The following is a 26715-nucleotide window of genomic DNA, read 5'->3' as shown; positions in this document are numbered from 1 at the left end:
TATATATATATATATATATATATATATATATATATATATATATATATCAGCCATTGTGTATGTGTGTGTGTATATATATATATATATATATATATATATATACACACACACATACACAATGGCTGATATTTCTCTGAGTCAGAGGAAAACCCTTTACAATTGCAGTATTAGACATAAAGTAACATGCTTCCATACATGAACAGAAGGGTTACATTAAACACAAACTGAGCCATCGGAAGAGGATTGGCAGTTTGCATCTGTCAGCACAGATTTATTTCCTCTCAATTAGTGATATTAAGTGCCCCCTGGTGGTCATGAGATGCTAACACACCCCCAAGTGGCAAAACCATGAAATCAGTGTAGTTTACATTGTAGAATACACAGATTTTAACCCAAACTCTTAAAGGGTTTGCACACACGAACAGGCTAAAAAACACATTATTTAAAACACATCTGTAAATATGCTTTTATGTAAAAGTATTTAAATTTGCTACTTAAAAGTGCTCATAGTTCATATATTTTAGCAAAAACAAATCAAATAGGAACTACAATATCCAATAAACATACTAAAACTAACAACAGGCGTTTTAATAGAAGAACATATTAAGTCCAAAAATGTAAAATTCCCTGACAAGTTTTCCTTAAACGTGAGAGCACTGCTTCTGATGCAAGCCTATTAAATATCCCACGAAAGCCTTCTTTTCTGTCAATTATATTCCCCTAGCTCTTCTTTTCATTAAAAACAGAGCGATGAGCCAAGGTTGTAAGATCAAACATTACGCTGCCAGCATCTCTCGCTCCGGCTTGATTTGTGCCTCTTTTCTCCCTGCAAAGACACAGAACACAAAGAGAGTGACAGAAAGCAATCAAAAGCCAAATAAAAGAGCCATGCCATTCTCTCACACAGTGCTGTGTTTGACAGTACTAAAACAACACCTGTCTCCCCCGTAGGCACCGCTGGCAATGGATCTGTGGGTAATTCCGGAAGGGTTATATCTTCTCCCTGGCCAGGACAGAGAGAGAGAAGCGTTGGATCAGACACAGGCTACGCCGAACCACCGAGCGATGATAAAGATGGATGACAGGTAAAGGTGCCCATACCTGAGTGATGGCCTCCAGCTCAGCTAACACAGCATCCTCATCCTCCAGTGTCAACGAACCCGCCAGCAGTTCATCAATTTGCTGCAAGGCAAGAAGTTTCAAGAAGCAGTGAGACATTTGAAGCAATAAAAACCAGGAAAGAGCAGCGTGGCCAATGTCCAGGGCTATAAAAGCAGGGAGGGTGATGAGAAGCTTGAACATTTTATTACGAATAGTGAAGATCAATTACATTTGGACACTTAAAGGGACAGTTCACTGAAAAATGAAAATTCTCCCACTATTTACTCTTCCCCATGCCATCCCCGATGTATATGACTTTCTTTCTTCAGATAAGCACAAACGATTAATATTTTTAAGAAAATAAACCATCTCTGTGAGTCTATATATTTGCATTGGCCGCTCGTTTGACACTTGGAAAAAACAACAATCGTGACTGTAATCTATAGGGGCTTTCGCACCGGAGGAACCTTTTCATAGTTCCTAGAACTATTGGTGGAAGTACCCGGATTTTTCTGTGTTCGCACTGCAGGAACTAGGAACGATTTTAGTCCTTTTGGGGGAACTAAATTAGGTCCTACTTCAGAGTAGCATCTAAACCAGCACTATAGGAACTATCAGTGATTTCAAGGTGCCCTAGAATAAAAAATTTTATTTATCTTGGCATAGTTGAATAACAAGAGTTCAGTACATGGAAATGACATACAGTGAGTCTCAAACACTGTTGTTTCCTCCTTCTTATGTAAATCTCATTTGTTTAAAAGACCTCCGAAGAACAGGCGAATCTCAACATAACACCGTCTGTTACGTAACAGTCGGGATCATTAATATGTATGACCCCAATATATGCATATGCCAGCCCATGTTAAAAGCATTACAAAAGGGCAGTCTGGATCTGTGCACAGCTGAATCATCAGACTAGGTAAGCAAGCAAGAACAACAGCGAAAAATGGCAGATGGAGCGATAATAACTGACATGATCCATGATATCATGATATTTTTAGTGATATTTGTAAACTGTCTTTCTAAATGTTTCGTTAGCATGTTGCTAATGTACTGTTAAATGTGGTTAAAGTTACCATCGTTTCTTACTGTATTCACGGAGACAAGACTGTCGTTATTTTCATTATTAAACACTTGCAGTTTGTATAATTCATAAACACAACTTCATTCTTTATAAATCTCTCCAACAGTGTAGCATTAGCCGTTAGCCACAGAACATAGTCTCAAACTCATTCAGAATCAAATGTAAACATCCAAATAAATACAATACTCACATAATCCGACGTATGCACGCAGTATGCATGACGAACACTTTGTAAAGATCCATTTTGAGGGTAATATTAGCTGTGTAAACTTTGTTTATGCACTGTTTAAGGCAAGCGCGAGCTCCGTGGGCGGGGAGCGTGAGCATTTAAAGGGGCCGCAACCTGAATCGGTGCATTTCTAACTATGCCCCAAAATAGGCAGTTAAAAAAATGAATAAAAAAAACTCTATGGGGTATTTTGAGCTGAAACTTCACAGACACATTCAGGGGACACCTTAGACTTATATTACATCTTGTAAAAAATGGCACCTTTAAGTGTACGCTGATTGGTCAAACGCATGTCAAACACCGGCACCCGCCATTTTTAAAAAGCAGTGTAAACATATTTACTTCACGAGCATGGAAAACAGCGATAATGGAATTTACCGGTTGTCTGCAGGGTTGAGTTCTTTTCTCCGCCTCGATGATATGAAATAGTGAAAGTTGTCATAGGAGATTTCGTCTCTTAGCCCACTTTTTGCACTTTCAGTCACGTAGATTGTATTTGCATTCCATCTCCGTTATCACGAAACTGAAGTGTCTGTAAGATGCCGCTGTCGGCCGAGTCAGAGTTCCTATTATCGGTGTGAATGCAACCAGGAACAGGCCTGGGGGAGAAATTAGCTCTCGAGGAACTATCCTAGTGGCTAGTTCCTAGAACTGAGTTCCTAGAACTATTCGGTGCGAAAGCCCCTCATATGACCCCAGTGGAGGAATCAGTGTCAGGAATCAAATGTTGTACACACTTTGAAACCGCAGAATAAGCTTAGAATAAACAGGCCATTATCGTTTGTTGGTGTGAACGCAAATATAGTTTTCGTTATAGTTATCTTTAGTTATTGTTCTTGGTGTGAAAGAAAATATGTGGCCTTAAGAAAAATAGTCATATTTTATACTCTTTTTACTATAAACCATTACTTCCTGGGATGGCATGAGGATGAGTAAATTTTCATTTTTGGGGGAACTGTCCCTTTAAGACACTTAAAAAGTTAAAAATGTCATTTTTTGGTTGTTTTTTTTTTTTCCGTGGTTGTACACTATGACTCAAAGGTTAAAATTCTTTAAGATTTTTGTAAGAAGTCTCTTATGTTCACTAAGACTGCATTTACTTGAAACGGTAATACTGTTAAACATTATTTAAATACATATTAAAATGTAATTTATTCCTGTGATCAAAGCTGAATTTTCAGCATCATTACTCCAGTCTTCAGTGTCACATGATCCTTCAAAAATCATTCTTATTATTATTATCAATGTTAAAAACTTTTTTTGTGTGTGTGAGGAAACCGTGATTTATTTTTTTTAATTTTTCTTTTTTTCAGGATTTTCCAAGTTCAAAAGAACAGGATTTATTTGAAATAGCCTTTATTTTCAACAAAACCTCTCAAATGTCACTTTTGATCAATTGAATGCATCCTTGCCTTGAATAAAAGCATTAAATAACAAATAAATGAACCCAAACTTTAGAACTTTTAGAAGTCAGTTCTCCCTGAATTCACACAGGTGTATTTATCATATTAACTATAGGCATGCTACACTAACATTCAACAACCACAAAGTGTCACAATTATATTTTGCTTAAAGTGTTCTGATGCTGTCTTTTGGACTTTAATATAAATGCAAAATGACTGTCATACATTTTGAAATGTTTTAACTCTATTTAGCGTTGCTCTGAATCTAAAGTGGACTGAATTTGACAGTTATAACCTTCTGATACTCAATGGCCTCTTGCGTCTCCTCCAGGATTCTCTCCACCTCCTCAATCGACATGACCTGATGAGAAAAAGAGATCAATCGGTGGCAGAAAAAAATTACTTCAGTCAAATGCTCATAATAGTCCAGTAAATAACTTTTTATATATTCATAACATTATTGACCTTATGCTAACCTCCACCCCCATTTGGTTAGTGTTGCTCACTGAGACAAGCATTACAAAATGCCCACAGAAATGAATCAATGAACAGTGCAATTTTCAGTAAAATGTGCTCATAAAGCAGTAAAAATGGAAAAGATGTTATTCTTATATAAGCTGGAATTATGTGAACAGAATTGTTTCTGATGTTCCTACAACACTTGATACTGTAACTTGAATCAATACATAAAGTCCCGCTCAAAAGTTTAGGGTCAGTTTTTTTCTTTTTTGGAAAGAAATTAATACTTTTATTCAGCAAAGAGGGATTAAAGTGCCCCTATTGTACTTTTTCAGATATTACCTTTCATATAGTGTGTAATAGCAAAGACTATAGAATAACACAAGACGTGTCACTCGTATTGTTTTGAATGGGAGAAAGTGTAACTCGCAATATGGCAGAATAAGTCCCGCCTTCTAAAGCCAAGAGCCAATCGCCGACTGGTAAAGTGTTCGCGTCACTTCAACGGTCGTTAGAATCACCGGTTTCTATAGAAACAGTCAGACGCGCGCCTCCGAAGAGACGCGCATTTAGGTCTGCACATGCGCATTAGCTTGATCCAGCCTGAAAAAAATAGTTTTTTTGTCATGATTCGAGCGTTTAGAAACTAAATTTATGAGTCGGTTGTTGTTAGATTTCATTGGTGATTTCAAATATCAAATTTAATCGTAAGGTTGACGAACAGTTTTGGAGAATCTGATGTTTCCCCATTCAAAGAGATAGGAGCTGCATGATGCCCAGGATGCCCGAGAGGCGTTTCAAAGATGGCCGCCGAGTGAAATGACTTGTCTTAAAGGGACTTTGGTAATAGTATATAGATAAATAGAGTTATTGTCTCCCAAAAGAAAGAACTGATTCTGAACTGCCTGAAACACATTGTTAGTAATTCCAGCCTTACTTCCTGCTCGAACCCACGTAGATTTGTAACACATTTGCACATTGCCAGCCTGTGGTCTTCATTGGCTGCCTACGAACAACGTCTACTTTGACCCTCAAACAATGTAGTTGTAGCTGAGGCCTGGAAGAAGTTGATTGTGTGTTGTTGACATGTCAAGAAGACGTTGTTTTCTTCAAAAGCAAATCCACTTTGATGCACTTCTAAAGAATGAGGACTCGAATCGATACGGTAAAACCGACGCCATTGTTACCGTTCATATCACTGCAGAAGACTCTGAGCTGAAATTCAGGGGTCGTTTACACAACACTGTTTTCAACTAAACTGAAATTTTTTTGGCGCTTTGGCCACTCATTTACATGATAAATGCACATTTTTTAAAACTGGTTTCAAAGTACAAGTTTTTGAAAATGTTACCGTTATTGTCTCACAGTAATGCTGCGTTCACGCCACCTCATATTTACCGGAAACTTGAGATGACAACACGTGACATTATATTCAGAGCTGTTCAGGGATGATGCATTTTTGTAGGCAAAACCCGGAAGCGAGTTAGCATTTTAGGACTTCCAGTTCAAACACTGTAAAGTCTATGAGTTTTTTGAATGGGTTTTTGCTAAATCGCCTGAAATAAGGTCTGTGGTTAACAAAGCCTCTAAATATTTTCACGTTTTGATCTATGACATAAAATACACCAGTTATAACCCACTTGTGATTTTTTAAACTTGTCTTAAAATCGGCGGTTGCAAACAAAGTGCTAAAACAGATTACTTCCTTTGGCAGGGACTTTAGACGTCATCATTAAAAATGGGACATTTGGACAGCATTTCTCATGAAAAAGTGGATAATTATTCATACACAGCACAGATCATAATCAGTGAGCATGTTTTTAAACAGAGTTGTTTTCTAAATAAAGTTTGAGGAAGCTTGGTGGTGACGACGTTGATCCGCGACCATGGTGTGCTGTAGTCCGTTTATAGCCTACTGTTAGCCTTTTATATCTGACCACTTTATTTAGGCTTCAAAATCTATAAATGTTGTGTTAACTTGTAAAGATTATCTTGATAGACAAAACGTGTAAGTGTCATAACCCTGTGTTAAACACAGAGCTTATTTTCTGCGATTTTCCAAAAGTCTATGGGAAAAATGCATAGGCTTGCAATCGAGGGAACCCGTGCGACGCTAACTTCCGGGTTGGCCTACAAAAACGCGTCATCCCTGAGGTACTCTAGTATCAACGCCTATGAATCTACAGTGGTCAGGTGGTACATGTGGGAGCTTTTAGAAAACTCTCAGCTTACAAGCTGTAATTACAAGCTCTTCGAGGACGTGAACGCTTTTTACAAACTAGAATCTCGTAACTACAGGAATTACGAGGCTGCGTGAACGTACCTTAAAACTACAAAAACATGAATTTGTGAAAAAATTCGTCATGCGCATGCGTATTATGTGTTCAGTCTATAGGCGTGTAGTGTTTCTTTATAAAGTGACATCGCCAACTACTGGTCTGGCATAAATAATACAGCGATTTTATTTGTTTTCTTGGATCTGGATCATTTTGACAATGTTGTAGTCTGTACGTGAAAAACACAAAGGAAAAACATTTTTAGTGCATTGTTTTTGTGCAAACGGACCCTCAGGAAACGGTCTCTTGTTTCCAATCAGAGCAGAATAGTTCTCGGGAAGGAGGAATTTAGAAAAACCAAATGCTTTATTGAACCTTTTCAAACACTGAGAAAAGAGATGATGCTGCAATGCATATTATATATATATATATATATATATATATATATATATATATATATATATATATAAAATGCATGTAAACCTTTGGTAGGAGACCTCAAAATCAAAATTAGCAACCTCTAAAACAGCATAATGAGATTTGATGAGCATACTTTTTTCAAAAATATTACAAATCTTATCGACCCCAAACTTTTGAGAAAGATTCAGAGGTCTTAATGGTATAGCCCAGGACAAAAGAAAGACAGGTCAGCTCTGCTGTAATCTAAGAGTGTTATGTTTAAGCCTTTAATCCCAGAACAATGTGCAACAGCTCCCAAAACATGCTGCTATGAACTACAGCGGCCACTGCACCAAAACAGACCACTGAACCACTGAACCATCTTAGCTCCTAATAACAGCATTAAACATGACTGATAAATGATTACTAAGCTGCTGCAGGAGTGTTCACTTGTTACAATACAGCAGATCTGTGAGTTAAAGTCACCATGAAATAAGTGGTGACTTTAAATAATTTTTTTTATGGATCATTGCAGCGTTTATTTTAAATGGTTTATCCATGCACATCATGTTTTTTTGTTTGTTTTTTTATCCATGTGCCATCATAATCTTTAATCAAAATACCCCCCACACCCCAAGTAACATCTCTTCTATTCTCTGATGATGTGTTTACTGGTGTGAGGGCGGGGCAACCTGTCACTCACATGAAATCCACCAATAGCAAACCACAACCATCCAAGCAATTCCCCTATGGACAAAATCAAGTCCTGCCCTACATTTGGTCTTGTTTGAGAAGCAGTTTTACTCAGATTTACATCGATCAGGCATAACATTATGACCACCTTCCTAATATTGTGTTAGTCCCCCTTTTGCTGCCAAAACAGGCCTGTCCCATTGAGGCATGGATGCCTCTAGACCCCTGAAGGTGTGCTGTGGTATCTGACTCCAAGATGTTAGCAGCAGATCCTTTAAGTCCTGTAAGTTGAGAGGTGGAGCCTCCATGGATCAGACTTATTCGTTCAGCACAGCCTACAGATACTCGATTGGATTGAGATCTGGGGAATTTGGAGGTCAAGTCAACACCTCAAACTCCTTTTTGTGCTCCTCAAACCGTTCCTGAACCATTTTTCTTTGTGGCAGGGCTCATTATCCTACTGAAAGAGGCCACAGCCACCAGGGAATACCGTTTCCATGAAAGGGTGTACATGTTCTTCAGCAATGCTTAGATAGGTGGTACATGTCAAAGTAACATCCACATGGATGGCAGGACCCAATGTTTCCCAGCAGAACATTGCCCAAAGCATCACACTGCCTTCTTCCCATAGTGCATCCTGGTGCCATGTGTTCCCAGGTAAGCGATGCACATGCACCCGGCCATCCACGTGATGGAAAAGAAAACGTGATTCATCAGACCAGGTCACCTTCTTCCATTGCTCCGTGGTCCAGTTCTGATGCTCACGTGCCCACTGTTGGTGCTTTCGGCGGTGGACAGGGGTCAGCATGGGCACCCTGACTGGTCTCAGCTATGCAGCCGAATATATGCAACAAACTGCGATGCAGAACCAGCATTAACTTCTTGCGCAATTTGACCTCCAGTAGCTCGTCTGTTGGATCGGACCACACCGGCCAACCTTCGCTCCCCACGTGCATCAATGAGCCTTGGCCGGTTCACCACTTTTCCTTCCTTGGACCTCTTTTAATGGATACTGACCATCAAAAGTTGCAGTTTTGGAGATGCTCTGACCCAGTCTTCCTAGCCATCACAATTTAGCCCTTGTCAAATTCGCTAAAATCCTTACGCTTGCCCATTTTTCCTGCTTCTAACACATAAACTTTGAGGACAAAATGTTTATGCTGCCTAATATATCCACCCACTAACACGTGCCGTGATGAAGAGATAATCAGTGTTACTCACTTCACCGGTCAGTGCTCATAATGTTATGTCTGATCGGTGTACGTCACAATAGAGAAGACTATCACAACTTCCATTTCATTCTGATTTACACTAGTTTCAGTCTATAATATAAAGACTTACCTCATGCATTTGCTTGAGACAGTCATTTCCAGCTTTTAAACCCTCGATGACCTTTACTTCAATCTGAACAAATTCAATATCTTGAACCTGAATGAAGCATATTCAAAAAGCAATTCATATTGCTCATATTTCTTGTAAAATCCTCTTATATGTCTTAATGATAATGATCATATTTAATACTTTAAATATCTAAACCCACCATGCGCTCCAGGTTGGCTATCTGGATCTCGGTCTTGTCCAGCAGGCGATCTTGGTAGCGTTTCTTTTTGAGCAGCAGAAGAGCTCGTCTGTGAAAGGCATGAATCACACGTGTTAGCAAATCTGTTAAACCAAAATCACTTTTGCCATGTGCAATGCAGATGGCACCACGTCAGCACAATAAAGGCACTGTGCAATGCATGACGGGTGACTGTGGGTGATCGGCTATCATGAATGTTAGCGTTACATAATCTGAAATGTCTTACTCTTTCTTGCCATCCTCCAGGAGCAGTTTGGCCAGACGTCTCTCTTTCTCCAGCTGTAATGTGATTTTCTTCTGATATTGTTTCAGTTTATCTCTCTGCTGTTTCAGTTGCTGTGATCCAGTGACAGGATTTGATGTAGAAACATGACAGTTCACTTATAGAAACACTTCTTATTCATAAAGCTGTCAGTTTCTCGACTTAGAGGAATAAACAGACATGGATCTGTGTGCATGTGCGCCAGAAACACTGTTCTGATAAATAAGACAGCAGACTCCACTCAAACAGACACTGTCCAACACAATATTCTAAGGCCGCCATATAGACTCAGATAATTCTAGTATTTATTCTGTCATTTTGAAAATGTCGCTTATTTTCAACTTGTCTTATTAATAGAAACTGTGAGAATTGGTATTGAATAAACAATAGTTATTAAGGAGGGGGAAAATTAATTTTATTTCATCTTGAATTTGTTTTTTACGGAAGAGGATTAGGGCCAAGCAATAATAAAACAATAAAACCATCTCGAGATTAAAGTTGTTAAATTTTGAGAAAAAAATCGTTAAATTTCCAGAAAAAAGTCGAGATAAGATGTTTAGAATAAACTTGTTAAATTACGAGAAAAAAACTGTTAAATTACGAGAACAAATTTGTTAAATTATGAGAAAAAAAAGTAGTTAAATTTCGAGAAAATGTCGTTAAATTGCAAGAACAAATTCGTTAAATTATGAGAAAAAAACTCGTTAAATTTCTAGAAAAAAATCGAGATAAAATGTTGAGAATAAACTCGTTAAATTATGAGAAAAATTTCATTAAATTCCGAGAAAAAAGTCGAGATAAAATGTTGAGAATAAACTCGTTAAATTACGAGAAAAAACTTGTTAAATTTTGAGAAAAAAGTTGAGAATAAAGTCATTAAATACGAGAAAAAAAGTCGTTAAATTATGAGAATAAATTCGTTAAATTATGAGGAAAATTATGTTTAATTTCGAGAAAAAAGTCTAGATAAAATGTTGAGAATAAACTCGTTAAATGACGAGAAAAAATGTCGTTAAATTTCAAGAAAAAGTCGTTAAAATACGAGAACAAATTCATTAAATTATGAGAAAAATGTCGTTAAATTTCGAGAAAAAAGTAAAAATGTTAAAAAATGTTGAGAATAAAGTCATTAAATTATGAGAATAAAGTCATTAAATTACGAGAAAAAAGTCGTTAAATTATGAGAACAAATTCGTGATTTAAAGAATTTGTTCTCGTAATTTAACAACTTTTTTCTCATAATTTAATGACTTTAGTCCCAACATTTTATCTCGACTTTTTTCTTGTAATTTAACAAGTTTTTTCTCGTAATTTAACGAGTTTAGTCTCAACATTTTATGATCTCTGAGCACGGGCGAATGAGTGGAGGCGGGGCTAATTAGCATATTCATATATCCGTGTATATTCAATGAGGCAAGGGTGTAGAGTTACATTCAAGCTACATTAAGGCATTAATATATATATTATATATATATATATATATATATATATATTTTTTATTTATTTTTTTTATTTTTTTTTTTTTTTTACACAGAAAAAAACGTTTAAATATGTAATTTTGGTGATCAAAGATGAGTTTAAAGGGATAACATTATCGACAGGGGCACTTTAGTTACTTTAAATTATTTTAATAATTTAAACACTTTTAAGCCAGCCCCCTTAATTAGCTTATATTGTAGTTTACATTGTTATTTATATTTTATTATAGAATAGAATATATATTTTCTATAGTAAATCTAAATTATATATTATTCTATTAAATGTTGTTCAGTTTTCTACTCAACTATACTGATTTGTATTCTATAGATGTGGTTCTAATTCTATTCAATTCTGTTGCATTTTATTCTACTGCATTATGTTCTATAAATGATACCATCACATACATTTCAGTCTATTCAATAAAAGATGTTCTACTCTCTTCTTTAATAAACTGTTCTGTTCTATAATGTACACAGTTCTATTCTATAACAAACGCAATTATATACTGTAACAGACTGTGTTCTGTTTTACTCTATTGTATACACTCTTTTCTGTTCTATGATCAATGCAGAATCTGTTTGTTTTACAGAACCTGTTCTGTTGTATTTATAATATACAGCTCTGTTCTGTATTCTACACTTGTTGCATTTTATTCTAATAGCTACATTATGTTCAATAATGGATACAGGTCTATTTCATTCTATTCAATAAAACTTTTGTGTTCTATAACATACACTATTTTCTATTCAATAACAGGCGCAGATGTGTTCTGCTGCTCTATACTATCTGTTCTACAGACTGTGTTCTGTTGTATTCTATTCGTTTCTACAGACGCTGTTGTGTATCTGTGTTCTGTAAAGTAGGACAGCTGATCTAATCCTTTCATTGGCAGTTCAGTATGGCTGAACTCATTTCAGACGCTCTGCAGTATGTTGGCTCTATATCTACACGCGTACACAGTGACACAAACCCAACACAAGTGAGTGCGATGCTGATTGATCTTACCAATATCGCCCTGTCCTGTTCTGTCACTCGACTGCGGCGTCCCTGTCTGCCGAAAACATTTCCCATCGCGAATAAACCACATCCCCGCCCCTCTTATATTACTACATATCATCTGAAATGCTAGCTACTCTTCACTTCCAAACATATGGAAGAGATGTGCTCCGCTGTGTCAGGTGTATGTCGGAGGATGGCGTTTTTTTGATTCAGCGGTCTCACAAGGCTCGATAAGAGCATGTTGTGTTCATAGAGGCAGCTGCGCCCTCTAGCGCATATGATGTGACTACTTGGCGCCCCCTGTCTTTCGCTTTGTACAGGTGTATGAAGGGCATTCATTTATTTATATAGGGTAACATGGGGTAAGATTGTACTGTAATTTGTTGACAGACCAACAGTAAAACTTGCTTATTGCACAAATTGTTTTCAGAAATGCACTTTTTTGCAAATTTTAAAAATGATTCAAGAAATGTACCAAAGCGACTGAGAAAACCTGTACAAACCTATAGGTTAAGTGATCATTCAATTTGATCTCATGGCGTTTCTATCTATATCTTCAATTAAAATATTGGCAATTAAATTAATAAATATTCTATGTAAGTCATAGAATAATTGTACCTCTCAGATAAATCTCTTTTACAGGGATTCTGTTTCTGTCATCGGCTATTCAATTCAACTAAATTGTCAAAATAAAAGTATTTTACATTTACACTTAAAAAAATATATAAATATTAATAAGAATTATATCAAAAGTTTATATATTTATTTAAAATAAAAAACATTATATTTATATATATATATATATATATAAATAATGTAGCCTTTGCTCAGTATTTAGTAGAAGCACCCTTTTGATCTAATACAGCCATGAGTCTTTTTGGGAAAGATGCAACAAGTTTTTCACACCTGGATTTGGGGATCCTCTGCCATTCCTCCTTGCAGATCCCCTCCAGTTCTGTCAGGTTGGATGGTAAACGTTGGTGGACAGACATTTTTAGGTCTCTCCAGAGATGCTCAATTGGGTTTAAGTCAGGGCTCTGGCTGGGCCATTCAAGAACAGTCACGGAGTTGTTGTGAAGCCACTTTGTTATTATAGCTGTGTGCTTAGGGTCATTGTCTTCAATTGTCGTCCCATTCTGAGGTCCTGAGCACTCTGGAGAAGGTTTTCATCCAGGATATCCCTGTACTTGGTCGCATTCATCTTTCCCTCGATTGCAACCAGTCATCCTGTCCCTGCAGCTGAAAAACACCCCCACAGCATGATGCTGCCACCACCATGCTTCACTGTTGGGACTGTATTGGACAGGTGATGAGCAGTGCCTGGTTTTCTCCACACATACCGCTTAGAATTAAGGCCAAAAAGTTCTATCTTGGTCTCATCAGACCAGAGAATCTTATTTCTCACCATCTTGGCAAACTCCATGCAGACTTTCATGTGTCTTGCACTGAGGAGAGGCTTCCGTCGGGCCACTCTGCCATAAAGCCCCGACTGGTGGAGGGCTGCAGTGATGGTTGACTTTCTACAACTTTCTCCCATCTCCCGACTGCATCTCTGGAGCTCAGCCATGTGATCTTTGGGTTCTTCCTTACCTCTCTCACCAAGGCTCTTCTCCCCCGATAGCTCAGTTTGGCCGGACGGCCAGCTCTAGGAAGGGTTCTGGTCGTCCCAAACGTCTTCCATTTAAGGATTATGGAGGCCACTGTGCTCTTAGGAACCTTAAGTGCAGCAGAAATTTTTTTGTAACCTTGGCCAGATCTGTGCCTTGCCACAATTCTGTCTCTGAGCTCTCCAGGCAGTTCCTTTGACCTCATGACTCTCATTTGCTCTGACATGCACTGTGAGCTGTAAGGTCTTATATAGACAGGTGTGTGGCTTTCCTAATCAAGTCTGAATCAGTATAATCAAACACAGCTGGACTCAAATGAAGGTGTAGAACAATCTCAAGGATGATCAGAAGAAATGTACAGCACCCGAGTTAAATAAACTGTATGAGTGTCACAGCAAAGGGTCTGAATACTTAGGATCATGTGACATTTCAGTTTTTCTTTTTTAATAAATCTGCAAAAAAGTCAACAATTCTGTGTTTTTTCTGTCAATATGGGGTGCTATGTGTACATTAATGAGGAAAAAAATTAGCTTAAATGATTTTAGCAAATGGCTGCAATATAACAAAGAGTGAAAAATCTAAGGGGGTCAGAATACTTTCCGTACCCACTGTACATATACTGTAGATACATACATACATACATACACACTAATATATATATATATATATATATATATATATATATATATATATATATATATATATATATATATATATATATATATATATATATATATATATATATATATATATATATTTTTATATATATATATATATATATATATATATATATATATATATATATATATATATATATATATATATATATATATATATATATATATATATATATATATATATATATATATATATATATATATATATATATATATATATATATATATATATATATATATATATATATATATATATATATATATATATATATATATATATATATATATTTATATATATATATATATTTTTATATATATATATATATATATATATATATATATATATACAATTATATATATATATATATATATATATATATATATATATATATATATTTTTATATATATATATATATATATATATATATATATATATATATATATATATATATATATATATATATATATATATATATATATATATATATATATATATATATATATATATATATATATATATATATATTTTTATATATATATATATTTATATATATATATATATATATATATATATATATATATATATATATATATATATATATATATATATATATATATATATATACACCAACCATATTTTCACACAGTGTGAACTGTTACAAATTTATGTTACAGCATGGATTAAGAACAATAAATCATAACTTAATAAAAAAAAAATATTTATTGAATTAAATGTCACAAAAACGCATTACATGAACAATAAAAAAACAGCACTTTTGAAATTTGGACAAAAAAAGACAATATAGTATGGTAGAATTCAACATTTATCAGCTAATCTAATTTTATTTATTTATTTATTTATTTATTTATTTATTTTTTATTCATTAGGATCATAAACAGCTGTCTGTCTAGACAACTGTACAGTGAGCCTAAAAAAAAAAAAAAACCTTAATAAAGACATTTCTTTAGATTGGCCATATCTATATAGTACATCAGTAGAAACACAAAAAAATGCTTAACCTAGAAAAATAGGCTTCGCCAGCTTTGATCTAGTCTGAGTACACAAGCATACGGACAAAGATACTTTAAGAAGCTTGAACCAAACAAACAACTAGTCTGTCAGTGATTTCCATATCCAAATTGTTCATCCCCATATCTACTGTTGCAGAAAATGATTCATATTCATCTTTGTTCTGTGCTGTGAGCCTCATGTATTTTGTCTGGAATGAATAGCAGACCTATTTGACTGCTACATTTATGAGGCGAAATCACATCACAGCACAGAATTCCATATATTTAAAGAGAGGCACCAAACAAAACATTTTGTTCCTCATGCGAAATATATTCATTATAGGAGACCATTTAGTCTGTCAGATCGCAGAAGGCCATCCAATTGGCCATTTTTCTCAGGCTACATCCTTAACCTGTACAAAAGTCAGAGAAATATTAATTTAAGGCTCATTATGGAGCTCAAGGCCTTTGTGTGCTAAAATTATCTTTTTCATTTTCTTTAGCTATTAATTAGCATTTGCATAACCGAAGCTGAAGTATTATTATTCAAGGATCTTTTTCTGATCCAGTCCATTTCTATCACAAAAAAAAAAAAAAACTATTTATCAATGATCTGACGAGCCCCTGAGGAGAATAAGCGAATATTTACACGTGATCAGAGCTCACCCATAAACCTCTGAGGTATCCTTTGCCTTTCTAGATGAAAAGTGTATTTTACTGCTCTAGATGGCATGCAGTCTTTGAGAACTCCCTTTAATTCGCATTAAATATTTGTGCTTTACCATCCACGTGTGTCCTTTGAGATGATTCAAAGACGATGAGTGATTTTAATCTTCATCTCACGCCGCCAGACTCCTTTGGGATGAGGACCCAGAAAACCTACACCTGAAAGTCTGTCCCAAAATGTCTGATTTGGGCATCAGTCATAGACAGGTAGGTGGTCCTCATGCTGGGTGAATACTGCAGTTGAATAAAGAAACAGGGAGAGAAACACAGATGTCAATGGTATTTCCACACTGGATAATGGCATGTGTGAAAACCACAGGCAAAAGACCTTCAAGGCTTGTTCACACATGAATACAGTGATCTGCAGTGAGAAAAAAATGCTGATGCTTTGAGGCAAAATTAGCTAAAGCAATCTTTTGTGATGTGGGGTGTGGGCCAGTGTCCAGTGTCTTTATGAGCAGTGATTCAGTGACGACCAATAGAAGTGAAGTCGAAATCGCCCCCCTCTTATTTGCTATTCCCTACCTTACTCTACTAATATAATCCTCTTGACGGAGTAAATGAAAACGAGTGAGTGAATTCGGACACTGAGTGTGCCGGAAGGACTGCCGCTTTTGCATAGTTTGTACTTGCTGTTGTTTAATAATTATTATAAAACAGTTAGTTCCTGTCCTTGATTCTGATTGGTCAATAGCTATGTTTTATTCACGATAAAACACTACTTTGACCGCTTCACTCAACGGTTCTGTGTATCACTACACAACACCCTTAGCAACGTAAACAGTTTGTTCTCAGTTGATATTGTTCATTGAAGCTTCATGTATTATGTAGAATTGTGAGAAAGAGATTGATTGAGTGCGTTTATTACCTGCATTCAGATTTCGCATTTTCCTTCAGGTCAGTCCTATGTTCATAAGTAAAAAAATCTGTTTAAATGTCTGCTGCAATATCTCGTCCTTTTAACAGTTAAGGGGTTTTCCCGTGACTGACAGTGTAAGTAAAAGCATTTGTTAGTTGCATCTTGTTCTGTGTTCACAACAATTCAGCCTTTTTTTTTTTAATGTAAAAGTCTTCGCTACTGACTGACACATTCATAAAGACAGTCTTTGCTGCCATCTAATGGCGTAATAATGTAACTTCTGTTGCAGTTCATGATCAGGGACTATTTTTTTCCGGTGGAAGGAAGGCTTTTAGTTAGAGTTTACTTCATGAAAGTTGCATTGATACATATTTTTTACTTTAATATTTGTATTGTGTGGTAACCGTTTTATAAAAGCAATAAGATCCTCAAGGCTAGGGCTGTATCGTGAATAAGTCATGGCTGAAGGGGTTGCGGGAATTCATTCGACGCACGACTCTCACAGTGGGTGTTCTCTAACCGTCGCTATTAAGGTGCATTATGAGATCAAATGAGTGCACTCAATGTCCACTATGGTTTCAGGCACCAGTACAAATGGCTGCTGTGCCCTATATTTAATGGTATAGTTGGTGATTTCGGACACAGCCTTTGACTGATCCGTTTCCCGCCAGATACTGTAGATGATGGTGCGTTTAAGTCATGTTGTAGAGACTGTATTTACAAGTTAAGGGCACATGCTACAATTATCATTTATTTGTTTGAACCCTCCAGAAATAAAATCCCTGTATGTGTGAACAGGCCTTCAGGTGATGTGCAATACTAGTGCAGGAAAAGAGCTTAGTGGGAAACATACAGGGCAAAAATGGCAAAACACAACAGCAGCACAAACTGCTCAGTGCTCTTAAGTTTCAAATGGAGGTACAGAATGTTTACAAACTGGGATAATCCTTAGATGAAGGAAATGAGGACAAAAAGGACAAAGGCATGTTGAAGGAAGGCAGAAGCATAGTAGGGGGCAGGGGGCTCACTTACTGTTTCTAAATGTCTGGGGATACAACTTCAAATGTGATAAAAGACAGGAAAAGAACTCAATTAGCTGTAAAATATCTTTGTGTGAATACAGCATCTTGACAGTTAAAAATGAAGTTGGGAATCGGATCATTAGACAGAAGACTGCCCCGTGATGAGTTTTACGCCTTCTGCAATGCATCAACCAACACGACTCAGAAAATGATTCTCTCAATTACACCCTTTCACTTACAATTCATCTTAGACCTCATAATCTGCACGAGCCGGGTGGAAATTCTGGCTTCAATTTAAATCAAAGCAGGATTGTTTTTAATTCATTTTCATTAATTATTTAGTATTAACAACTAATAGTATTTTCTCCTTATTCCCTTATCTGCATGGATATGCCACTAAAAAAAGGAAACATTAGGGGGCAGTAATGCTCCATATCTGCTTTCAGCTGATCATGATCTTGAGCACCACAATCACACAAAGCAACCTTCAAAACAGGCTACATGAGGACCAGATCCATTACGATTTCATTCAGACCAAAACATTTGCTGTAATTAAGAATTATTTTAAATATACCCTACCGTTCAAAGGTTTGGGGACGGCAAGATTTTTTTTTTAATGTTTCTGAAAAAAGTATCTTATGCTCATCAAGACGCCATTACTCCAGTCTTCAGTGTCACATGATCCTTCAGAAATCATTCTAATATGCTGATATATATACATATATATATATATATATATCATATACTGACCCGAAGTAAACAGGAGCATACAGTAAGTAATAATAAGCAATAAAAGGAATAACTGACTAAAATGAAAATTTGAACTTCTATTCTAATATTAACATATTGATATATTGTTGCATCTGCAGAGCTCTATTGTAGAATGGCATGATGGTTAATGGTATATGATAATTTTATTTTCTGCAAGAAAAATCCTTTTAAGATGAGTAGTAAGTAAAATCCATTGAGTAAAAGTTTGTCAGTAAATGGAAGATTAAAAATCAAAATACCGATGGCGGTGGTGAACCGCTCCCAATCAAAGGGACGTTTTCATAGCGAGGATTTCTTTCAAACAGCATGGACTGGTTCCTGCAGGAGAAGAGGAAAGATAAGTGGGTCAGCATGAGAGAAAACAACAGCTCTCTTTCTCTCTCTCTCTCTCACACTCACTCACATGTACTCTGGAGTGCTAGATGCGGCCTGCAGCGGAGGGTGAAGGCTCGTCTGGCTGCCCATGCTGCTGCTGTAGCTGCAGAAACTGTGAACTTGAGCTCGGCTGGGGTTATACGCAGTGATGCGTCTCGATGGGTTAAAGGGGTCCTCCTCATCGATATCATCATAATCCCTGTCCCTGAGGACAACCAGCCACAAGTCAGCTACATTGATCGACGCCATGCACCGCAATGACACAAAAGGGATGGTACCTGATGGCGATGAGGGTCCAGGCCCGTGGGACGGAGCACAGCAGGGCACAGAAGGCACAGCCTGCCAACAGAGAGAACAGGCACAGATACAGGAGCCCCTCCACACCGTCATAGCAAACACCCAGCAGAGCCTCCAGATAGTCCTGCACAACCAGAACGCTGTTAGATCAACAGGTGAATAGGGTAGAAAAAGTTATCTTATAGTTGACTGTGTTAAAAATAAAGCTAGGTTTCATTTTGTTGATAAATTTTGGATATCCATAAATAAATACTGTCACCAGGAAGAAAAAAATAAACTTCAACAATGTTTTTAGAGATAAACTATGAACAATATATGATATATGAACAACCCCCTTTGTAAAACACCTTCAGAATATACTGTAGAAAGGAGTAAAACAATTTTGGTGTATGTAAGTGATACTAAAGTGCAGATTTATTTATTTATTTGTTTTTTAAACAGCCTTTAAAAGATATGTATTGTAATCAAGGCTGTAACATTGGGGGACCAATTTTTTATAAAACATATATAAAAAGAACATGTGGATAGAGTCTAAAAAAAACAAACAAACAAAAAAAAAAACACTTAATAGTGTATTTTGGATGTTTTTCTTTGCACTAGTCTCTTTTGCCTGCAATTCTGCAAATTGCAGACTGCAAACTGCAATTCATCGACTGGCCGCTAGGGACAGGCTCACAAAAGAGAGCAGAATCTCATTGAGTCCCATGTCAAAATGCTCAACTTTATAGCAGAAAAAAAATGTTTACAGCCTGGATCAAATTGTGGTCATGATCTATAAAGCTAATTTTGCCCTTCATGACAACTCTGAGGGGGGGTGATTTTTTTTATAACTCATCCGTTTAAATTATATTAAGCCTTAAAGTTCTGCATAATTAAGGGCGTGGCTACTTGAGTGACAGGTTTGTCACTGCTGTCTGTGAGCCATCATGTTACCTCAGCTAACGGCAACCGCTGAATTTGGCATCTCAGCCGTGTTTGTGCATTTTTGGGATTATTTCATACAATTATCAAATAATATGAATAATATGGCTTGCCGTGCGGTTAATGGTCAGGACAGATGTACATCTGTGTACATGTGCACACATGCGGAAGATAAACAGTAAACACATTGTTGGATTGTCTTGGCATTGGCTAAAAGATTTGTTTGTCAGATTTACTACAATGACACAATGGCTGGAGAATATGCCTCTCAAGACACCACAAATATTGATATTGGATATTACAACTAAAACTGCTGCACTATTTAGAAAAATTATACTTTGGGCGCAGGCTCATTTGTTTGTGAGAGTCCGTATACGATCACATACAGTTTTACAACATAAACGCTGCTCAGGTTGCATAATTTCTTGAAGAACGATGATAGAGAGCAGATCATTCAGAAGAAATGTGATGCAAACAATGGACAGTGTATCAATATTTCATGGATTTAATGCTTTTGTTAAAAAAAAGTGATATTGTTTGTTTTTCAATGGACGCTCATGTATGTTTTACCCAAGTGCGACGGATTGGATTCATCTCGCGATCACCATTTCATTACAGAGATATAAAGTCACGTTTTGATTTTGCGTGTTGTCATTTGGACACCGAACACCTCCTGCCTTTCCCGCCTCTTTGCCCATTTTAAGGTATCCGGGAGTGATGCGCTGCCAAGATGGCAATAGACCATTTTTGGCTTCAAAAATACTCTTCAGAAATCTACGGTGACATCACTGACACTACATCCATATTTTTTACAGTCTATGGTCTTGCCTTAAGTTGTTTGACAAACAAACAACAACAACAAAAAAAACAGAGAACCTTACGGAAGAGGATTAGGGCCAAGCAATTATAAAAAAATAAAACCATCTCGAGATTAAAGTTGTTAAATTTCGAGAAAAAACTCGTTAAATTTCGAGAAAAAAGTCAAAATAAAATGTTGAGAATAAACTCATTAAATTATGAGAAAAAAGTCATTAAATTATGAGAACAAATTCGTAACTCGTAATTTAACTTTTTTCTCGTAATTTAACGAGTTTATTCTCAACATTTTATTTCGACTTTTTTCTTGAAATTTAACGACTTTAATCTCGAGATGGTTTTATTTTTTTATTATTGCTTGGCCCCAATCCTCTTGCGTAGAACCTTATGTCAAGGTCATCATAAATTTCTTAAAATGTCGGATAATTTTATCTTTTAATTTAAAGGCAAGGTTTGTTCAGGTTATAAAGTGTCATGTGGTGCAACTCCCCAAAAACATGATGTATGAATGAATAATTAATGATATTTGTAAAAACAAAATAAAATATATTTTATAATGTTTTCAACTTACATGCATAACATTTAAGACATGATATTTAACTGAAATTCTCTACAGAAAAATTCAACTGAAATTCAACAAATTATTGTTGGAAGTACCATGAAAGGTTTTTTTTTTTTTTTTTTTTAAACATAAAACCAACATGAATACATTTCTAAGAACCTAACATATGTTTTATCATGGACATTCTTATTTGTCATTGTGGGTTTTTTGGATAAAATAATGTGAAAACTGGTGATAGGTAAAAGTCTGGCTATTCCAGACAAACAAATTGTTAAAATATTCTTTTAAACACAAGGATGACTCACTTTATGAAGACTACGGCAGTCCAGCAAGGCGGTGAGCTGGTGCAAATTGAACTCTGAGGAGTTCAAGAGACGCTGAATTCCAAGAAGATCTTTCTGAAATGATTCATACTGGGAAATGAATCATATTTAGATAAAAAGAAGGTACAGAAAGAATGTGACGCAGAATTCTTTATTTCATCTATATTTGACAGCACTCTCACCTCTGCAGTGGGAAACACGGCGAGAGAGAACTGCAGCAAACCTTGCACCTGTATCTGCATGGTGGTCAGAGACCTCTGGAAGATGGTCAGAGACTGCAGTATAGAAACAACAGCAAAACAGACAAACATGTGAGCTAAATCAGTCGAACCACTGACCTAAAGGATTTCTACACAGAGGTTATTCCATAGGCTATGGCTTCTGTTAATGCAACGACAAGTAAAAGGCCACAAATCCCTGCTGAGGATATGTATTTACATCTGGATTAACAGTTATTAAGGGTTTAAATGTGGTTAATGGTTACATCTCTCTTATATCTGCTTCATGACTTCCCCCCAGAACGTTTACTGTAATAGATGATCATCCAAAACAGCAGCTTAACCAGCACAGAATAATGTCTAAATCAGTGGAAAAGCTTTCACAGGATTCCCACAGGCAACGTGAGAAAGCCAGACAAATCTAATTATCCCAAAACTACAGACAAAAGAGACCCTCTTTGATCAAAGTTTATTTTCATATCGCCTATTCATAATTTAATTAGCCATGCAGATTTTTTTTACAGAAACATTATAATGGATTTAACATGGGTATTCGCCTCAATTAGAGGTCAAATGAATCTGTAAGCTGCGTTAATTGCTTGTGTCAGGAGTTCAGGGAGAAATTGAACATTGATGTGCCGGGGAATCGTTTACCTGCTGGAACGGATTAGGAAGACTCTGGCTGCAGTACAGGTAATAGTGCACTATATCTGCAGGAAACACAAACAAAGTGAACATTCATGGGCCGGATTCACAGACGCCTTCTTAGGAAATGTATTAAGTGTAAGACGTTAGTTAAAAATAATATACATAATAATATACTTGCGGATTAACTCCTCCTCAGTTTTTGTCACAATTGGTGCAATAAATCAGCAATCAGTGTCACGTTTTTTTAATGAACTGTGTATTTTAAATATTTTTAAGAGCCTGTCTAAAGATTAAGTGATATGTAGAATTCATTTGCACTCTGTCTTCATTAATCTTTAATGCGCTTTCTCATATGTGCTAAATGTGCCTGAAAATTATGTTCTAATTATAAAGTTAAACATGAGGTCACTATCTGACTCGTGACTCAAATATGGTGTTACTTCAATGTAGGCAGTGTTGGGTGTAATTCATTACTAAGTAATTAATTACTGTAATTTAATTACTTTCCCTTGAAAATGTAAAGTACTTTTTCTGTCATTTTATTAGTTACTTCTGATGTAATAAACTCTGTATGGACTATAGAAGAAGTCTATATAAAACAATAGTGTTTTATATAGACAGTAATTTAATGTATAATGTCAAAATGCATGTTTTTAATGTAACCTTCTCCCCTTAAACACTTTGGCCAGCTCCAGAATAATTTATGCAATGTTATATTATTTATTTAAAAGAGCAGTTTCATGTCTATCCTTGTATTATTCAACTGGTCAAGGTAAATAAGGGATTTATAAAGTAATGCAATACATTTTAGAAAGAGTAATTAGCACAGTAATCTAATTACACTGTTGAAGATGTACAAACCCTATTCCAAAAAAGTTGGGACACTGTACAAATTGTGAATAAAAACAGAATGCAATGATGTGGAAGTTTCAAATTTCAATATTTTATTCAGAATACAACATAGATGACATATCAAATGTTTAAACTGAGAAAATGTATCATTTTAAGGGAAAAATAAGTTGATTTTAAATTTCATGTCATCAACACATCTCAAAAAAGTTGGGACAAGGCCATGTTTACCACTGTGTGGCATCCCCTCTTCTTTTTACGTCTGGGGACTGAGGAGACAAGTTGCTCAAGTTTAGGAATATGAATGTTGTCCCATTCTTGTCTAATACAGGCTTCTAGTTGCTCAACTGTCTTAGGTCTTCTTTGTCGTATCTTCCTCTTTATGATGCACCAAATGTTTTCTATGGGTGAAAGATCTGGACTGCAGGCTGGCCATTTCAGTACCTGGATCCTTCTTCTACACAGCCATGATGTTGTGATTGATGCAGTATGTGGTCTGGCATTGTCATGTTGGAAAATGCAAGGTCTTCCCTGAAAGAGACGACGTCTGGATGGGAGCATATGTTGTTCTAGAACTTGGATATACCTTTCAGCATTGATGGTGCCTTTCCAGATGTGTAAGCTGCCCATGCCATACGCACTCATTCAACCCCATACCATCAGAGATGCAGGCTTCTGAACTCAGCGCTGATAACAACTTGGGTTGTCCTTGTCCTCTTTAGTCCAGATGATATGGCGTCCCAGTTTTCCAAAAAGAACTTCAAATTTTGATTCGTCTGACCACAGAACAGTTTTCCACTTTCCCACAGTCCATTTTAAACGAGCCTTGGCCCAGAGAAAACGCCTGCGCTTCTGGATCATGTTTAGATACGGCTTCTTCTTTGACCTATAGAGTTTTAGCCGGCAGCGACGAATGGTACGGTGGATTGTGTTCACCGACAATGTTTTCTGGAAGTATTCCTGAGCCCATGTTGTGATTTCCATTACAGTAGCATTCCTGTATGTGATGCAGTGCCGTCTAAGGGCCCGAAGATCACGGGCATCCACTATGGTTTTCTGGCCTTGACCCTTACGCACAGAGATTGTTCCAGATTCTCTGAATCTTTGGATGATATTATGCACTGTAGATGATGATAACTTCAAACTCTTTGCAGTTTTTCTCTGAGAAACTCATTTCTGATATTGCTCCACTATTTTCCGCAGCAGCATTGAGGGAATTGGTGATCCTCTGCCCATCTTGACTTCTGAGAGACACTGCCACTCTGAGAGGCTCTTTTTATACCCAATCATGTTGCCAATTGACCTAATAAGTTGCAAATTGGTCCTCCAGCTGTTCTTTATATGTACATTTAACTTTTCCGGCCTCTTATTGCCACCTGTCACAACTTTTTTGGAATGTGTAGATCTCATGAAATCCAAAATGAGCCAATATTTGGCAAGACATTTCAAAATGTCTCACTTTCAGCATTTGATATGTTATCTATATTCTATTGTGAATAAAATATAAGTTTATGAGATTTGTAAATGATTGCATTCCTTTTTTATTCACAATTTGTACAGTGTCTCAACTTTTTTGGAATTGGGTTTGTAACTAGTAGCTAGTAATTACTTTTTTAGAGTAACTTACTCAACACTGTATGTAGCTAGTATTATGATATAATGCCTAATATTGAAATAAATTCATTAAACATCTTACCTTTGGGTTTTAAGAAAGTTGGAAGCTTATCCTAATTGTTATGATTATTTACAAAGATTTTTAAGAACATTTAGTTGGGAATTCAAATTCTTATTAAGTTTTGTCTTTAGAACAACCTTAAAAAAAAAAAAAAGATAAGAATTCTCAATAATTGTTTTGGGGAATACAAAATATTCTCAGTTTCATTCTTAAGTAAAAATGGTGGTTATAAAGATTTTCTTTTTTCTTCCAAGAATGTCTTGTGAATCCAGCCCCAGATTACTGTGCCATTAGCTGAAATTGAACTGGCTAATTGTATAATTTGAGAACATTAACATACATTATTACCAAGTACATATCAAGAACTATTCAGTATTAAGCCACAAATCATGCAATTACATGTAGATGTAAATTACTAAGTGTCAGAAAGTATGGAAAATGATTGTGTAAAACTAAATAATGAATGTTTTTGGTGCAAGAAACCTGGACTCAGCGAAAAAAAAAAAAACTGCTTTTTTCCCCCCAGCAAATGTCTTAACGTTCACATTTTTTGTATGAACATAAAAAGATTCAACAACTGAGACATAAACTGAACAAATTTCACAAACAATTACTGAACAGAAATGGAATAACGACTCCCTGAACTAGAATGGGCTGCACCAGATTGGCCAGCTCTTGCTGTGAGATGTTACTCCACACTTCCACCAAGACACTTGCAAGTTCTCGTGTTCATATGGTTACATGGTCATATGGTTTGGCGCTGCAAGGACAATCAGCTGTCCTTCCTGTCTCAGGCGTCTTTCATTATGGACATTGCAGTTCATTGCTCTGTTCACATTTGCAGTCCTCATGCCTCCTGCAGCAGCATGTTCAAACAGGTGATCAGGGACCCTGGGGATCTTTCTCCAAGTGTTTTTCAGAGTCAGCAGAAAGGTCTCTTTTGTGTCCTAAGTTATTGTAATTATGACCTTAATTGTCTACCGCCAAACTGTAAGCGCCTAAAGGACTGTTCCACAGGTGCATGCCCAATAATCTTCTATGGTTCATTGTACAAACTTGAAAAACATTGTTTAAACTCTTTTCAATTAAAGATCTATAAAGCTTATTTGGATTTTACAGATCTATCTTTGAAATACAGTATCCTGAAAATTGGACATTTATTGTTTTGCTGAGTTTGCAATAAATAAAATGGCATAAAAGTGGTTGAATATGCCTTCAAAATATCTGTGCTGAAAAGATCAGGTTCATGAAAAGGACATATGAAGTGATGAAATATCACTTACCTGCACTTAAAGAGTCTTTGGTTTGATTGACAATGAACTTGTCAGGAGAAACACAAAAGTCACTGGTGCCCTATGACAGATCAAATAAAATCGCAATTACAGTTCTGATATT

General features: G+C 36.1%; 2 protein-coding genes across 3 annotated transcripts in view; both read right to left on the bottom strand.

The window, feature by feature from the left end:
• Positions 1-776: 776 nt before the first annotated feature.
• On the bottom strand, positions 777-12042 carry chmp6a (charged multivesicular body protein 6a). Its single transcript, XM_067372333.1, has 8 exons — positions 11970-12042; positions 9450-9559; positions 9185-9272; positions 8986-9072; positions 4113-4178; positions 1102-1182; positions 937-1003; positions 777-826 (listed from the first exon to the last, which is right to left on the bottom strand). Exons 1-8 carry the CDS (start codon positions 12033-12035, stop codon positions 777-779), a joined length of 615 nt encoding a protein of 204 aa, XP_067228434.1. The 5' UTR covers positions 12036-12042.
• Positions 12043-15225: 3183 nt separating this feature from the next.
• ttyh2l (tweety homolog 2, like) overlaps positions 15226-26715 on the bottom strand; it is a 45360-nt gene continuing 33870 nt past the window's right edge. Inside the window, exons 7-14 of one of the 2 annotated variants that reach the window (XM_067372314.1) lie at positions 26604-26673; positions 22803-22858; positions 22113-22205; positions 21913-22020; positions 19290-19432; positions 19040-19216; positions 18876-18954; positions 15226-16218 (exon numbers count right to left, since the gene is read on the bottom strand). In XM_067372314.1, coding sequence (XP_067228415.1) covers positions 16138-16218; positions 18876-18954; positions 19040-19216; positions 19290-19432; positions 21913-22020; positions 22113-22205; positions 22803-22858; positions 26604-26673 — 807 coding nt within the window. In that variant the 3' untranslated portion in view covers positions 15226-16137. The remainder of the gene's footprint in view (positions 16219-18875; positions 18955-19039; positions 19217-19289; positions 19433-21912; positions 22021-22112; positions 22206-22802; positions 22859-26603; positions 26674-26715) is intronic. The other variant, XM_067372322.1, reaches the window with a different exon arrangement.

The sequence above is a fragment of the Chanodichthys erythropterus genome, chromosome 3, assembly GCF_024489055.1.
Source record: "Chanodichthys erythropterus isolate Z2021 chromosome 3, ASM2448905v1, whole genome shotgun sequence".
Lineage (NCBI taxonomy): Eukaryota > Metazoa > Chordata > Actinopteri > Cypriniformes > Xenocyprididae > Chanodichthys > Chanodichthys erythropterus.
Note: the sequence above shows the minus strand (reverse complement) of the source record. Positions and strands in the feature narration are given on the sequence as shown.